This window comes from Nuphar pumila, chromosome 3 (genome assembly GCF_984573655.1).
Source record: "Nuphar pumila chromosome 3, dmNupPumi1.hap1.1, whole genome shotgun sequence".
Classification (NCBI taxonomy): Eukaryota; Viridiplantae; Streptophyta; class Magnoliopsida; order Nymphaeales; family Nymphaeaceae; genus Nuphar; species Nuphar pumila.
The window spans coordinates 3165216-3182603 of record NC_143251.1 but is presented as its reverse complement, the minus strand read 5'-3'; the positions used below and the strand labels follow the sequence as shown (position 1 = coordinate 3182603).

Genomic DNA, 17388 nt, shown 5'->3' with positions numbered 1-17388 from the left:
ATCTATCCCATTCCAAAGGCGGAGGCCAAACCCTCTCTCTCTCATTCCCTACGAGCGCTCTCCGACGGCCGAACTCGCCGGAAGCCAGCCGGTCTCCCGCGGATCTCTCCATGCAATCCCGTTCATTCCCTGTGATCTCCGTCCGGGATCTCGCCGGGAGCGTTCTAACCTGATCTGTTTGGGGTTTTCATGGCGTCCGCCCTTCTCGTGAGCCGTAATGAGCCTCACTGGGGAGACCACAAGGTTTATATGAGAAAGAACCCTAACAAGCCCTCGTTCGACGCCCGTGGTGTCGTTCCCTTTGCGGTCGCCCCAGCCAGGGGCGAGGGTTCCGGTGCCCTAGACGGCCCTTTCTCCGATCTGGGTCGAGCCGCCTCCAACGACTCCTCCTCTCTCAACCAGAACGCCGTCGGTATCCATCTCAGGGATGTTCCGCCCTCTGGCGGTGGAGGTGAGCCGTTCTCTCGTGCCTCTTACGTTTCGTTCGACCTTGCCTCGTTCTCCCGGCGCCGGCTGAAGGAACTCCGGGACAGGCTGATTGAGGAGCTCGCGCAGGTCAAGAGCATGCTCAACAAGATTGATTCTCGCGAGCGTCCATCCAGATCTGACTACACCGCTGCGTTGCAGTTTTCCGGTGCTCACAGGGAGATTGTTCCTGCGAAGACTCCTGTGGCGCATGCACGGCCTCCACCTCTGAATCTTTCGGTTCTTGATCAGCAGGTGGATGGCGGGGTGAAGGAGAAGAGGACGCCCAAGGCGAACCAGTTATACCGCTCGTCGGACTTCGTCACAGGGAAGTCAAAGACCCCACATGCGGAGGGAAAGAAAACCTCCGGAAGCAAGCGGTCTCTGCCAACAACACCCAATGCCGCATCAAAGAGGGTGTTCACTTCGGATCTGATGCCTGATAGGCTTCTTGGGCAGATGATGAAGCGTTGTGGGCAGATCCTTTCCAAATTGATGAAACACAGGCACGGTTGGGTTTTCAATGTTCCGGTGGATGTTGTAGGGATGGGTCTTCACGACTACAACACCATAATCAAGCGCCCTATGGACCTTGGCACAATCAAGATGAAACTCGGCGAGAACCAGTATGCAACGCCAATGGAATTTGCATCTGACGTGTGTCTGACCTTCAACAACGCCCTACTGTACAACCCTAAGGGCCATGATGTGAACACGATGGCGGAGCATCTCCTGAATTACTTCGAACAAATGTGGGGTACTGCATACAAGAAATATGAAGAGGAGCGGCAACTTGCAGAGGAAGAGATCCGGAACCCTTACCATGAAGACTCGTTGGTGCCTGTGAAGCGGTTGATGTCCGCACCCAGTACTGGATCGTGGTCCGCTGACATTCAGGTGCTGCAGAATCGTGTGGCGCCACCAGTTTTTAGCCCTGCAGAGGTAGTGGCGGCCACTCCATCAAAGAGCCTACCGCCGTTGACAGGGCCTGCTGTAAAGCCGAAGGGTGGGCAAGTGTCAGTAGGTGGGAGGCCACATTCCAGTAAGCAGCCGAAGCCAAAGGCAAAAGATCCAAATAAGAGGGAGATGAGTTTTGAGGAGAAGCAGAAATTGAGCACGAATTTGCAGAATATCCCGCAGGAGAAGATGGACCAAGTGGTTCAGATCATCAGGCGGAGGAATCTAAACGTTGCCCAGCATGATGACGAAATCGAGGTCGACATAGACGTCTTAGATACCGAAACACTGTGGGAGCTTGATCGTTTTGTGTACAATTGCAAGAAGGCACTCAGTAAGATGAAGAGGCTGGCCCTCATGGAGCAGCAGCCGCAGGGCCAGCGGTCTCAGGCTGTTGATCAGAATGCTCAACCACCAGAGAAGGTATGAAATTTGCTAGCACATTGCCTTCTTTACTTGTGCTCGTTTAATTATAGAATTATGATGGGCTGACTTAATTGGGGCTTCTTCGTTTCTGCTATTGATAGCAGGTTATTGATGCGCCCGAAGCAGCGGCAGCTAAGAAGAAGGGTAGGTCGTGCTGTTAATGGGTGAATACTGTTACTGAAGCCTCTGGTTTGGGTATTTATCTCTTTCTTTTCATGTCTGCCTTTACAGGTGAACAAGGAGAGGAGGATGTCGACATATGCGATGATATGCCATCAACCAATTTCCCCCCTGTTGAGATCGATAAGGATGTAGGGTACGCCAGTGGATCGAGCAGCTCTAGTACTTCGAGTAGCGACTCATCATCGTCAAGCGGTACATAATTTGGGAATTCCGTCCATCGAACCGTTTCCTCTGTTTTTATGCGTTTGAAGGCGCTCAAAGTTTTTTGTTTGGTTTATGGGTGGTGTGAACAGATTCAGATTCAGGAAGCTCATCAGGCAGCGATTCTGAAGCGGATGATGCTCGATCTCCTTTCACTGGTCCGAAATCCTCGCCAAGAGGCTGAGAGGGAGCTGGACAAAGACGGGGGTGTGTTCCATTGATCATGTAACTCTCAGTGAAGGCCTATATGGGTGTGGGGCAGAGGCAGGACTGGTAAACAATTCCTCGCTTCAAATATTTCTTTTCTCTTGCACATTGGACAACTAAAGTAGGGAGAGCGGGGACAGGTTTCCCATTTTAGGTTCTAGCCTGAAATTTTGTTTGTTACTCTTCTTTTTTCTTGCAGTTTGAGTTGGAAATTGTGGGTAATCTATCGGTCGGCGCTTTGTACCATATGTAAAAATGCTGAAAGGAATAGATTAATTACTCCTAGGGTAGCGTAGGAAGTGCAGAATTGGTGGCTTTCTGGTTGTGTATTGTGAAGGAGAAGGCACCAAGGTGACTGGTTTTCCCTTTTTTGCCTTCTCTTGTTTTTTGTTTTCCACATCTTGGGATGTTTTTTTATACCATATCATCTTTAGAGTCGGCGGCACAATTTCATCAAAGAAAATTTTTTAGTCCAAGTTATTGTTGGCTATTTTCCTTTCGGACATGTGATGACTCCTTCTGTTGGTCTCTGATTCATTATGATCAAATAATGAAGATAGGCCTTGCTGACTTTTTTTTTTGTCCTGGTACTTTGACAACTTTTTGTTGAATGGTTTGTGCATGTGTATTTTATTGGATGTCTCTGGCATCTTCACACACCCTTCACTAGACCTTTGACTAACGAATGAAATTCCGGTAACTTAAAAGCAATATTAGTTTGCTTCTCTGGTCCGCCCCTTAAAAAACTGTGTTTTTGACATTTAGCACCACTGTGCCAAAAGCGCACATACAACGCTCACCGATGATAGCACACTGTGTGTTCGATGTTATATATACAGGGAAGGGAGAATTTTCAACCAAAGGAAAGTTCACAATCTACAACCAACTGTGATAGGATGGCTCTCTTTTTCAATGCTTGAGCATCTGATTGATTGGATTTCATATATTTGTTTTTTATAATTTATTTAGCAAGAAATATGCTTTACATGAAGACTTTACAATACAGAGGCATGTTTTTTGAAACTGAAAAAATCGATGGCTCACAATGTATTTAAAATTTTACAATACAAAGTATTGTGGGATGTTGACTTTTAGGGCTTTCAAAAACTCAGCTAAACATTAAAAATTCATAACCCAAAACATGTCGCTCATCAAATGAATGATAAAAATCCAATAGGTAAATTCCAATTGATGAAAAACTCTCCGCTGACTTCTTTGCGTTGTGTATTTTTCCCTCTCTTATATATATAGGTGCTAATAAATCTGCATGCTTTATCCTATGGATTTAACGAAAACATGATCTTGTGTTTATCTGAAAACACAAAGGACCTTAACTTGTTGACCTCTTTCCTATCTAAAACCACATATTAATATGAAATATATTTAATTTTAATGAATATTTTGTACCAAAATTAATCATCTGTTCTGGTTGTTGTGTTGTCATCTGGTGCCATAGTGCGTGTGTGGCTTCTACTCCGGACCTCCTTTTTATGGACACTGTTCGTATGCTGCCTCAAAGTAGAAATTTTGATAAGCATTGGGGGGTATTTTTGCTCATGTGAGGGCTCCCCGATGCCTTCCCTTTCTTGCAAACTTTGTTTAATTGGAGTTGGTGCGCCAATGGATGAATCATGTCAGGACATCATGGCAATCTTGGTGCTATTAAATAATATCTGCCTTTTTCGTGTATACCGATGATGGTAAAAAGCTAAGGGTGCCATGTGGGGGAAAGAGTAGTGTCAGAAAAAGCCTGTTGAGGTCCCCAGCTGCTAAATAATAGACTGGGCCCTGGCCACCTGTTAGCTCAATTGGCCTTCCTCCTAGCCTCCTTTGGTTTGGGCTCTAAATATTACTCAAGGCCTCTATCTATTAATTTTATGTCAGGCTGAGATAGAATAAGACCTCGTTCAATCAGGGTGGGTGGGTAGCTAGGGAAATTGGCATGTCATCGGGTGATGATCAAGGGTGTGGACTTCGGGTAATCTCTTGGGGATATGGTCTTTTGTTTGTTTCGAAGAAAATGACGCATATTATCTTGTGGTTGATGATGATATAGACTTCGACAAGGCCCTCTCTTTTTGTTCTTTGAAGCTCGTATGTTTCTTCTGAGAAATGGACAGAACCGAGGCACCGAAATGGTCACGCATGATTTGATGCTTTGTGGAAACGTGATAAGCCTGCCTTGTGAAAACCAAAGAGTTTGTTGTCAGACGTAAGGTGTAGTTTACAAACCGAAAGATGGCATTGGGACTCGGCGATAATCCATCAATTATTTAGCATGCTGAACCTATAGCACTTCTGATATTCCTTTGTTCATCTTGATTGCACTTGAAAACTTATCCAGTATCCAACACGGAAGATGATCTCAACTTTCTTTAATTTGGAGAAGTCCGATTACCCAACTCTTGCACTTGCAAGGAAAGGAGATATCAAGATCTGTTTTAGAACAAGAATGTTGAAAAGGCACTCATCAATCGTAAAGTTGGCTATGGCCTTGAGCCGGACTCAAGTGCCTCATCTAAAAATACGGTTAACCTCTGAATTCAAAATCAACTGTATGGCCACAATATTATGAGAACTATCACCCAAACTGGGCATTTTCAGCATGTTTTTTCACAAATCGTACCATGCAGACTTTTTGATGCCCGAGTTATTATCAAAATTTTAAGCTGTCTTTTTTATGCATTATAATTGGATGATTCAATAGCTGGTTCCTATGGCAATTCTCATATTCTAGTGCCAATATATATATAGATAGAGAGGAGGATCGTTCAATATATTTATTCTTTATAATTTATTTAGTAAGAAATGCTTTACATGCAGACTTTACGACATATAGGCATGCTTTTCTAAACATGAAGGGTGGCTCACAATGCATTTAAAATTTTATAATACAAAGTATTGTGGGCCATTGAACTTTAGGGCTTTAAAAGATACATTTAAACATCAAAAAATTCATAATCCAAAATATGTTGCTCACTAAATGAATGATAAAAATCCAATATGTAAAGTCCGATTGATGAAAAACTCGATAATTAGAGAAGAAGCGCTGTTGATTATCATCGGTTGTAAATTTGAGACTTTTCTTTGGTTAGATGGTTGTATCATCAAACACTGACTCAAATGGACACTTTTTGCACCGCTAATCGCACACAAAAAAATTGTCTTCTACGGTTTTTAGCCCCATTTTTTGATTTTTTTTTTTACATGTGGCACCTATATATATATATATGATCCTTGGCTGTAATTTACGTGAACATTATGTAGTTTAGAGTTGATATTAGTGTTTGGCTATATTTGAACACAAAAAAAAGACCATAAAATATCTGCATTGAGGATTTGATGCTTTTCCAACAAAGCTCTCAGCCTTACCTGAGAGATTGCCGAGGATTCAGGCCGTATGATCTTTCATCACCATATTCACCTGGCGCGCTGTACACCGAGGAAAAATGAAATATTCTTCCATGCTATCAATTTTTCTTTTAATGGTTTGTTCACATAATTTAAGCACATGCAACCAAAAGTACAAATGGGATGCAACCATATTTATTAGTGTCTAATGGAAGCAGGATCCATAAAGAACTTTCTGGCGAAGAGTTTACTGGAAGCCAAGCAATGGAACCACCTTCATTTTCAAGACTTCTTTTGTTTTTTCTTTTTAAAATTTGATTGTACAGGTGTTTAGCATGATTGATTTTGTAGGAAATGACTCTTTGAGCAACTGATTGTAATACATGAGCTGGTTTTTTTAGGCTTAAAAATAAACAGTTCAAATTTTTATAAATACAGTTTACAAAAAACTCACATTTATTCCTTGATAAAACATGATCCAAGTGTCAGTTCCTAGCAAATAGACCATCCCCCAACACATCCCTGGGGTTAAATTTGTGACAGTGGTAAAATTGCCCAGTTTAGTATGCAGTTTGTACCTACCATATTTCTAGAATCCTATAGAAAATGTATAGAAACCAAGATGCAGGGGAATGAATGACGGGGAAACCTCCCTCGAGATGATAAACCTAATTGTACTGGCTCAGCCTGTCATACTTATGGTCACTTTCCCGATGGTGTAAATCCATGGTGCACCCCTTACACCCTGGGAGTCGCTCAGCTTAGGCTGAGCAAGGACTTACCCCTTGCTCTCATTAATGCAAGGGATAGATGCGGGGCATAATATAGCACTAGAAAAGACAGCTTTTAAGAGGATTTCTGCGTCTTCTCTTGAACTTCATCCAAAGGAGATTTTCAGTTCTCTAGCTGTTGGTTCATAATATTTTATTGTCTCTTTCAACAGACTATTGGTGTTTGGAATTTGTCAGATATAAGTGCTAGAAAATCAGCTTGATGCCATTCCCATCCATCATTAGACATGTCTAATAATGACTTCAAAAGGAGATTGCAGCAATGGGAAATGCTTATTCCATTTCATTTATTGATTCATGTTCGTAAGCAAACCACTTCCATTCCGGGCAAATTGCTTAGCTACCACACACTGCCATCACACAATTCTAATTATAACTCCATGTTTGTGGACAAATCTATGTCCCCACCACAAAGCTTAATCAACCAAACACTGTTCTACCATTGCAAAACTCATTTGAAGTAAAACACGTCATAATCTAGTTAGGAGATTTCCTAGGCAATGGTGAAAGGACAATGAGAAAGTGCACTAGCCCACCAGACCAAGATTCCAGTTGACAAGGATTGACAGGACAAGAGAGATGCGTCTGATCCCACTAGTGAAGTCTACCTTGAAAGAGGGATAACATTAAAAATTATATTTTGAACCGACCAATTTGTCCAAGACAACAAAGATCAGTTCAAAGCGGAAAATAGCTTTGTCCCTACATGGCTCAGTTCTTAAAAACTGGTTCCTTTGGTGGAATTTATGCAAATCAAACCAATTGTCTCAAACTGGAGGCCTTGAGGTTCCTTGGGATCAATTCAGATAATTTCAAATGGAAGTCCGCCTTCCTTTAAATCTTTATCCAGCTGAAAAATAATTCAATCCCCAGCCTATCAAGCTGCCTTATCCCCAGTTGATGAAGTGAATCAATCTGCAAAAAAAAAAAAATCTTGGTATTTCTAGAGCAAGATTTTCTTTCCTTCAGCCACACTGTCATATATGCAGTTTAACATAAATTGCAATCTCTGAATTGTCCAACTTCCAAATAAAGCTACCAGCCTACTCTTCAAAACAGCCAATCTAGTTCATTGTGTGGCCATTAGATGAACATGTAGAACTTTAACTGGAAATGTCCACAGCAACTCATATTATGCTTGTTCTCAAGAATCATGAAGCAATTCATCTAGCCCTCAGTGTCTGGCAAAGAGGTCCTATTTCATCCACCAGAAGCTTTCTTTTCTGTTCTTTTTCAGGGCCTCTCTCAGATCAGCACTTCCATCAATCCAATGTTTGCATGAGCCAATGATGCTGACCTGCCTTTGCACCACCACAACTCGCACACTATAACAGGGCAGCCGGCCTTTTCATTTAGTCATTACCACAGAAACCCACAATTCATTTCCTAGAGTGATGGTGCTAACATCTGTATTTTGCAAACCTGAACACCATCTGCGAGATTTGTGATCATAAGAACAAGCAAACAAATAAACTGTGCAGCTGGTGATATTATTCTGAGACAGCTGGCATACATGTTTATCTTGTTATCATCAAACTCTGATAAAAATGGGTAGAGCTTCTCTAACCAAGTTTGTTCTTCTCAAATTGTGAAAAAACATAGAATCTTGCTATTTGCTTAGGACAAACCCTCAGTTTACTACCAAAATTTTTCTTTGCAGAAAAGGAGCTATAGCTGTTGAATTTTCAAAACTTGGGATCAATTGTAACCTATGATTTTTTTTCTTGTGATGTACGTAGCATTGTTATACCAGTATTTCACATACATGCCTTAACAGTTACATCAACATAAATCTGGTAAGATGGACAACACTAGGAAGATAATCAGAACTGGTTGACGGGCTACATGTTACTACAGCAAGATTGGGACTCCTATAACCGCAAAGAAGGGTTCAACAAGATTATAGTTGCTAACTGTAACAATGTTGAAGCTAAAACAAACATACGCAGAATGTCAATGACATAATCTGCACTTTTTCTGGTTAAGTTTAATCTTGATGATTCACTGGATACTTAATCAGACCTGGTATTCCAATACATCAAGAATTCACCTATTGAAAAAAAATCAAGAATTTTGTTTTCCATGATGCCTACATATTATAAGCATAGTGACAAACATTTTTATCGGCAATTTCTCATTTTTCAAAAACTAGCGAGAAATTGAAAAAATTTCATAAATCTCGCATTTTTTCGGTCAAATCTCGGCAATTAAAAAATAAATTAAAAAATATAAAATGTATTTATTATAAGAAAATATTAATACAAATTATTTAAAAATAAAAAATACATGATTTTTTCGTGATAAATAGCCATTTAAAACATAAATATCATGTTTAAATCGCGGTATTTATGTTTTTTTTTCATAAATCTCATGATATTTTGAAAATCTCGCAAGAAATTGCCGTTTTAAACTCAGGCAATTCCTTGTGATATTATCATGAGATTTTCATAAATCTCGCGATATTTGTCACTATGATTATAAGCAGCCAAAGAAGGATTGAATCTCTTTGTCATCCATCATGTCTCGTGACAGTTTGGTAGTAACTTTTTCATTTTTTCTGATTTTTAAATGACTAACTTTTGTAATTCCAAATCTAGGAAGAAATGCTTTATCAGGTTCATTCCTGTACACCAAGATTTAACATGAGCCACCTATTCTTCCACCAAATATGTAAAGAAATGTGGTTTGTGATAGGATTGAAGAACTGAGGTCTATATCAATTTTGAGATTAAGATTTCTGAACAGGTTTACCAGTAATTTTTAATAACCTTAACATGTTATTTAGAATTTTGAACATGATCATGCCTTGTATTAGAAGGGGAAAGGATCTAGAATATAAGGATTTTGACACAACTTGGCTAGATCAAATAATTCGTTTTTCAGGTACAAACTTAACTCCAAACCAATCGGTACTTGTCTTTAGGTGGCACAAGTAGCAATTTGTCAAGCAAGACTTGGAATTTAGGTTTTTCATTACAAATGTTTCTCGAAAGAACCAATATGTCATATGTTTCAAGCAAAGACACATTGCTCATGGAGAAAAAACTACAAAAAAAGAGACAAGAATATATATAAGCAACATTTCTATTAGCATTGTGCCATAGTTTCTACAATTTTGAGATCCAACTTCACAATAAAAGGAAAAACAGGGGTGGGATCTGGAAGACACCGGTTAGCATTTTAATTTCGAGCCTTGTATACCAAAAAAGATTCGGTGTCAGTGTAACTGCATGCTAATAATCTGCCAACAGAGGTGGTTTGGGTGAAAGCACATTGGGAGGGCTTTAAAACGCAGCCCATACAGAAACTCTTCCTGAAAGAATAAGGAAAACAAAACCATTAGGATGTCTGACAAAAAACCATAAAAAATGGTGTAAAGAATCAGGACACATTCAAAGAATGAAACCAACTCATCAACCATGTATCAGAAAAGAGATAGCATACCTTAAGGCATCCAATAAATGTGTCGCAACATGCTGTCTTCGTTTGGAAGGCACCACCCAAATAGCCCTTATTCCACAAAGGGCAGGTACTGCTTGATTTTCACAAACAATTACACCGGCATTGCCTTCAATCATAGTATTGCTCTTCTTCACACACGAAGAAGGTTTTCTGTTCACCTCCCTTTCAAAATGAATAGACCCAAATCTTAAGATCGAACTTGATTTTGGTAATTTTGCACTTCTTGCATCTGGCTCTTTGTCAATTTGGGAAGACTCGGCAGTTTCAGAGCTATGGACAACTCTGTATGCAGATTTTATAGGCTCAGCCACAAGGAGACCAACAACCCTATTGCTAGAAATGAACAGGTATGCCTATACAAAACATGAAATCCCTCTGTTAATTTGTGAGTATGCCATAATTCTGACTACAAATACAGTACTATGACCCTATAAAATTGAAAACCAGAATGCTAAAACATTCATGTTTGTGAACATTTATCGGTCAAGATTTGGCATACAGTACCAATATCTCAGATACTTTTGCTTCATATATATACAAAATAACAGAAGCAATGTGACCAGAGAGGAAAGTTGGTGTTCTATCTTTTTACTGAATTACAAACACAACCAAGTGGGAATCACCTTGCAAAGTCTATGTAGAAGCCAACCATCATTCAGATCAAGATCTCTTTCCACTATCCTAACTACCTCAAGAACCTGTTAAGTTATAAAAAAAAATGCCAAGGTAGGTGTCAGCAAGATAACCTAAAAATCCTATCCATAACTAAAAAGAAACACATCTTGGGGATACTGAAAACCTTATCTCTGTGAGCAGGAGGGTCACCGTCCGATACCAAAACAATGCGTTCCCCATCATTCGGAAGAGAGAAAACGACGTGCTCGTTTCGCCAACCCTTTGGAAGAGGTAAAAAGAATAAAAAAATTTGGACATCATCTTCTTTAGTGAATCTCTTGAATAAGATCATGTGATTTGCAGAATTGAAAAGGGATTGTACCTTGAATTGGACACCATAGTAGTAGTTCTTATGGAATGACTTGTGAAGCTTCTCATCCTCTTCGTCCCCTCGCGAATACCGCAACCCGCAAACAGAACAAGTACACAAGAAGAAATCAGATTGCCCCAACTCCAGATGGTATTGAGCATAATTTCTTTTCTTGTTAGAAATCCTACCCAATGCCTCCGTCTTCCAACAAGGAGACTCTGTAACTTCTACAGAAATACCCCCCTCTTCAATCATCGACAGTTTTTCCGAAGCCCCATTTACCGAGTCGTTCTGTTCTCTGTAGGAACCAAGATAAGAAAAACAAAACGAATCAAAAGGGGGGAATCGGGAAACCCCAATAAAGGAATCAAATTCTTCATTCACGAGGGATTTATCACTGAAACTTGGTGAGAACGAAAAGGAGGAGTTTAAATCGATTGGCTCAAGAGACGCACAGATCGTTTGTTATCTTCGGATTCCGCCTGGTGTAGGTGACCAGAAACTTGTCCTCATCTAACAATGGTGATGGTGGTGACCACAAAATGGAGAGTTGGGTGTCGCCGGAAAACGGCAGCCTCGCCGAAGAACAGCTGTTCGCATAAGAAGGTTTGAAGAAGGAGATGATCTTCGATTGGGTCATCGTAGTTCCGGCGCATTCCGATCTTTTCCTCGCCGGAGTGGCATCAATCGATTTTGTTCGTTTTCCTTTGGTGCTTTTCCGTTCCCGCTCATAGAAGAGCCGACTCCGTTTCTTCCCGCCATCGTCATTTCGAAAATTCGTATTTAAAAAAAAAAAACAATGTCACCAAATTGGTTCTCGCGAAAATCTAGGTGAGTTAAAAGCTTGCGATAAATTAAAACTTTGTTTGTTGATAAAATCTCGGGAAATATTGACACATGTTAAAATAGTATAGAAATTTGTTATACATACTAATAAAAGCGTTTTTATCATGTTTTGCAATGTCTTGTAAACGAATCGAGCAGCTCGTTAACCCGGCCCGATTCAGCTTCTCACGAACCCGTTTGTGATTGGTTCGTGTAGCTGGTGACCTGAGCTCGTTTAGCTTGAACAAGTCAAACCGGAATACGGGGTTCGGATCAGCTCAGCTCATATAGATAAAAAAATATAAAACATTAAAAAACGATCATACTATACCACAAAAATGACATGTTTCTTCAAATGTCTTAACATTTTTTAAATCTGTTTATTGTCTAAAATCATAAATATTGTTAATTTTATAACCTTTTTAGCCTTCGTAATTATCATTTTCAGTGTGAATTTTTTCTATACCCGATGTTTTGAAGTTCAAGTTAAAAAAAAAATTACAGTTTTTTTATGCAAAGTTATTATATTTTTTATGCAAAGTGATTCAGGTATTTGCGTTTGTTTATCGGTTCGAGTTTGAAAAAAAATTGACATATTTTTTATGAGCATTCCTGAAACTTTTTTATAAGAAGTAACTCAAGTACTTGAGAACTTTTGAGGTTCGAGTTTAAAAAAAATATAGTTTTTTTATACAAATTTATAATATTTTTATGTGGAGTAACTTAAGTATTTACGCAGTTTGTTGGTTCGTGTTTAAAAAAAAATCATAGATTTTTATGTGAATTTAAGAAATTTTTATGCAAAATAACTCAGGTATTTACGATGTTTGGATGTTCGAGTTTGAAAGAAAGTTCATCAAACAAATATACATTAAGTATTTTTACACGAATCTTCAATGCCCTATGTGGACATGCTCAAATAGATAAGGTCGACCATTCTACCTCCACTCATCAATGCCCTAACCAAAATTAATCATCATGAGACTTTGCAGTTTTATTTAAAAAATAATTTGTAATTTATGAAGCTTTTATGAAACCTCCTTTGGCTTAAAAGGAGGCTCTCGTTGTTAGCAAAAGACAAAAAATCAAAATGATTGGATTGCATTGAGAGAAAATTAAACTTGTCTTGTCCTTTGACTCTTATTATACACAATCTTATTTTCACAATGTGTTAGAGTGGATACTCCCCAATTTTGCAGCGCGAGTTGGTTTGAACTGTGTAGACGATTTGCAACAAAAGAAAAAACTTAACAAAAAAAAAACCGTAACACATTACAAGCAAATGACAAATTTAAACAACCAGTTTGATTACAACTATTCTCAAACCAGGCTTTTGCTTAGAATGTGTTGGTGCTTTTTGCTTAACTTTTTCAAAGCAACTTGTTTTGAAAATTTGACGAGTATCTGTATTAATGCACTATGAAAATTGAATTGTGTATGAAAAAAGTCACGGGTCAATGCAAGTTTAACTTCCCTTAAACTTGTTGATGCAAGTTTAAATGAGGCAATGTCACCTCACTGGGTCGTTAGAATGGATGATTGTATAAGCATGCTCATTTGTTAATTAATGAAAACAATTTGACTCATTGTAAATTTAATTCATTGACAAATTAATGGAATGAATGACTGCAGGTCCATTTGTTAATGAATCAAATCAATTTGATTCATTATAAATTTGATACATTGTGAATTTTTTGATTTATTGTCATTTTTTCATTCATTATAATTTTGATCCAGTGTCATTTTTTGATTCATTGTAAATTTGATTTACTATTAATTTGATCTATTTGTAAATTGGATTCGCTGTCATTTTTTTATTCACATAAATTATTAAAAGATAAAAATTGCAAACCTAAAAAGACTACATGAACTGTGCAAATACGTGATTTACTTTGTGAATAAAATTTATGAAATTTTCATAAAAAATATGTAAACTTTCTTTTAAACTCGGACCTTCGGAAAAAAAATGCAAGCACTTGCATAAAAGAATAGTGAATTTTCTTTTAAACTCTAACATTGAAATTCGCAAATACTTGAGTTACTTTGCATAAAAAATTTACTAAATTTGTATAAACAATTTGTAATTTTTTTTCTTAACTTGAACCACGAAACATCGCAAATACCTGAGTTACTTTACATAATAAATCTGCAAAATTTGTTTTAAACTTAAACCGACAAACTACGCAAATACTTGAGTTACTTCGCATAAAAAATATAACGTCACATAAAAGCATAGAAAAGGACAACCAAGTTGGAGGAGGAGAAGAAAGAAGAGGAGACAAAAGAGGAGGAGAAGAGGAGTGTGGTCAAAAGTGAATAAATGAAACTAGAGCAAATAATCATCGCAAATACCTGAGTTAACTAGGTAAGAGAAGCTTACTACATTGATAATGTTATCAATTGCGCACGTTGTGGTGCAAAGTGAATTATACAATGTAAAGTTCTTCACCTTTAGGTCGATTTGCCAAAGAAACCAGTGATTGTTGTTCCAGTTGACATGAAATAAGAGTTTCAAAATAAATTAAGATTAAAAAATAACTTGGTTTCCCAAAATTTAAGTTTGAGAATTACACAACAATGTTATAAATGGATACCTTGTCAGGTTCAAACCAAATGTAAGACAATGATCATCGTCCAAGCATATAATTGCCCTCTCTTCATGCCCAAGAGTTGTGAGCAATTGTTATGACCAATCAACGTATATAAGTTTCTTTTTAGTAGTTATACAACAAAAACAAAAAGGTGTGCTTACTCACAAAGAAATAAAGAGTAAGGTAAATCATCTTTGGCAAATTTTCTGTCATTCTCATGAGGCGATCGTGTTTTTCTTGAAATATTTTGATAAATCTTGCTAAATGCTACATATTTGGCACACACATGTTATATTCGAATGAATAAACATACAAAAGAACAAACAAACAAACTTGCAAACTTCACACTTACATCACTTGACATCCAAGTTTCTTCATCAAAATCAAATTCTTTTTTCTCTCTGCCAGACTCTTCCACATTCTATACCTCAAGAACAATAGTTGGCTGAGGGGATGAGGCTTTGTAGGGTTGATGTCTGCCTCATCTTCCTTTCCCTTTTGTTGTCTTTGTACTCATTGTGAATTGTCCAAGATATACATACAATACATTAGGCATTGAAATTATTCATTAACAAATACTACAAGTTGGGGGCCACAAAGAACTCACCTTTTGTTCTAATAAGAGAAGTCAATAAAAAAAAAATGTTGCATGCTCGTCGGAATCACCAAAAAAGTCATCGAAGATAAGAAAAACTCAAAAATTGTGCGGAAAGAATTTTTGAGACTATAGGTTGGGGACCACGAAGAACTCTAGATTTTATTTAAAAATAAAACTAAAATTTTTGAGATGTTGGTACAAGGTCGAAAATAACCCTAAGCAAAAAAAACCCGGATCCAGACCCTGTACTAACATCTCAAACACAAAAAAAATGCATGTTTTAAATTTTAAAAGACATTCGTAGATTTTTTATGCGACATTACTTTATTTTTTATATAAAGTAACTTAGGTATTTGCGCACTTTCTTAGATTGAGTTAATTTTTTTTTTTGCAGATTTTTTATGCGAGTTTAGGAATTTTTTATGCGAAGTAACTTAGGTATTTGCGATGTTTGAAAGTTTGAGTTTAAAAGAAAGTTTGCTCACACATATTTTATGCGACGTTGTTGTATTTTTTATGCGAGTTAACTCAAGTATTTTTGAGGTTTGTCGGTGCAAGTTAAAAAAAAAGAATTCACATATTTTTTATGCAATGTTATTACATTTTTTATGTGAGATAACTCAATTATTTGCGATATTTGTTGGTTAGAGTAAAAAAAAAATTACAGTTTTTTTACGAGACATTATATTTTTTATGCGAGGTAACTCAAGTATTTGTGATGTTTGTCAATTTCAGTTTAAAAGAAAGTTCACTCATGCTTATTTTATCTGAATTTGGTAAATTTTTAATACGTGACAGCTTTGGTATTTACGAGTTTGGAGTTTTTTGTGGAGACAGAAGTAATTCATATATGAAGAAACTTTGCACAAAAAATAATAGGTGTGAGGGCTAAAAAGGTTATAAAAATAATATTATTTGCGATTTTGGACAACATACATTTTGAAAATTTTTAAGGCATTTTAGGAAATGTGTCATTTTTGCCATACGGTACGATCATTTTTCGTAAAACAATACCTATATTTCATATATAAATGACCTGGAATTGGGGGTGTCAATGGGTCAGGTTTGACTCGGACCCCACCCATACCAAACCCTATAGGGTCAAGGTTTGTTGATAAACAAAGAGGTCCAATTGAAATTCAGGGGTTTGATTATGGAGTTGGGCATGGTTTGTGAGATTTTATCCCAGACACAAGTTTCGATTAAGATCCATAAATTTTTAATGTAAAAACTAAAAATATTATTTTACGGTTCAGGTTGTTCATGTAATCCTTACGCTCCTCTATGGCGCATCTAGACTATGGTGTTGCACACCTCCTAGGGGACCTTTCTAACCAGGCTAAAACACTTTATTTGTGCATTGAGTTATGGTACGTTAAGAAGAAATTAAATGGAAACAATATTCTCGAATCAGATGGTTGTATCTTGGCAATCAAAATAGAAAGTTTTTTCATCATTTTACTTTCCACAGGCGCAAAAAGAATAATATCCTTTTTATTCATATAAATGATTTTGAGCACCATGATCAGGATGTTTTGCCAGCATCAATAGATTTCTTTCAGTCCAAATTTAGTTTTGGCCCATGCATTACCAGGTGCGGAGCCAAGAATCCCAGTTAGGGTGGTCACATATGTGTATATATGAGTAACTTGAATATGTAAACCAACAAAATATGCAAATTGATATGCACCAAAATTTTCATATGTATTTTTTTACTTTTTTCTAAAATTTTACTGTATGGATGCTATCAGATCATCGAATTACAATGTATAATAAGAATCTTTTAAGGCTTGAAAATCAATGGCTCAAATTTCCAGTAAGTATTCAACTATACAAAATCACATATCTTGATCCGATTACTATGACCCAATAGTTGATTCTATCCAATGGACCATGCTGAATAGAGATACAAGGTTAGATTTGCATAAAATCTTATGAAAATCTTGATTCATAGTTTACATATTTTGGTTTCTTATATATATATATATATATATATATATATATATATATAGATAGATAGATAGATAGATAGATAGATAGAGAGAGAGAGAGAGAGAGAGAGAGAGAGAGAGAGAGAGAGAGAGAGCACCACCTTGACCCAAACCCCTTCGTTGGAGATTTCCAGGTCAGGGTGCGCACTTGCCCACTCTGACTATTATATATGTAGCTCCATCCCTGCTCATTACTGTGCATTTTAATCAGCCGTCCTTGAACCAGCTTGTACCCAATGAGGCTCTTTTGCTTGAACTCTCGGGGAAAACAGCTGGTCCATGCAGCTTTTCTATTATTTTTTTTTGAAGTTTTTTTCTTTTTATTCTTGCAAACAAGATTTCTTTCACTTAGTCT

The 17388-nt window shown here is 37.5% G+C and overlaps 2 protein-coding genes across 3 annotated transcripts; one reads left to right on the top strand and one right to left on the bottom strand.

Annotated features, from left to right (window-relative positions):
• Positions 1-2915, top strand: LOC149841660 (transcription factor GTE2-like). 2 transcript variants are annotated; one of them, XM_089998624.1, is made up of 5 exons: positions 1-1845; positions 1953-1992; positions 2080-2223; positions 2325-2505; positions 2639-2915. In XM_089998624.1, exons 1-4 carry the CDS (start codon positions 190-192, stop codon positions 2414-2416), a joined length of 1932 nt encoding a protein of 643 aa, XP_089854750.1. In that variant the 5' UTR covers positions 1-189; the 3' UTR covers positions 2417-2505; positions 2639-2915. The 2 variants fall into 2 exon arrangements, with proteins under 2 accessions (XP_089854750.1, XP_089854749.1); XM_089998623.1 differs by having other exon boundaries at positions 1950-1992.
• A 6950-nt stretch (positions 2916-9865) lies between these two features.
• On the bottom strand, positions 9866-11668 carry CTF7 (protein). Its single transcript, XM_089998497.1, has 6 exons — positions 11484-11668; positions 11041-11326; positions 10843-10938; positions 10667-10741; positions 10026-10396; positions 9866-9929 (listed from the first exon to the last, which is right to left on the bottom strand). Exons 1-6 carry the CDS (start codon positions 11666-11668, stop codon positions 9866-9868), a joined length of 1077 nt encoding a protein of 358 aa, XP_089854623.1.
• Between the last annotated feature and the right edge of the window lie 5720 nt (positions 11669-17388).

What these genes read in the sequence shown, in the direction of transcription:
- LOC149841660 (XM_089998623.1), top strand. Translation starts at nt 190, where the DNA reads ATGGCGTCCGCCCTTCTCGTGAGCCGTAATGAGCCTCACTGGGGAGAC. An exon ending in ATGCTCAACCACCAGAGAAG is followed by an intron (nt 1,846 to 1,949) that starts GTATGAAATTTG and finishes TGCTATTGATAG; the next exon opens with CAGGTTATTGATGCGCCCGA. An exon ending in AGCGGCAGCTAAGAAGAAGG is followed by an intron (nt 1,993 to 2,079) that starts GTAGGTCGTGCT and finishes CTGCCTTTACAG; the next exon opens with GTGAACAAGGAGAGGAGGAT.
- CTF7 (XM_089998497.1), bottom strand. Translation starts at nt 11,668, where the DNA reads ATGACCCAATCGAAGATCATCTCCTTCTTCAAACCTTCTTATGCGAAC. An exon ending in CCGAAGATAACAAACGATCT is followed by an intron (nt 11,327 to 11,483) that starts GTGCGTCTCTTG and finishes TGGTTCCTACAG; the next exon opens with AGAACAGAACGACTCGGTAA. An exon ending in CATTTATTGGATGCCTTAAG is followed by an intron (nt 9,930 to 10,025) that starts GTATGCTATCTC and finishes GTTTTTTGTCAG; the next exon opens with ACATCCTAATGGTTTTGTTT.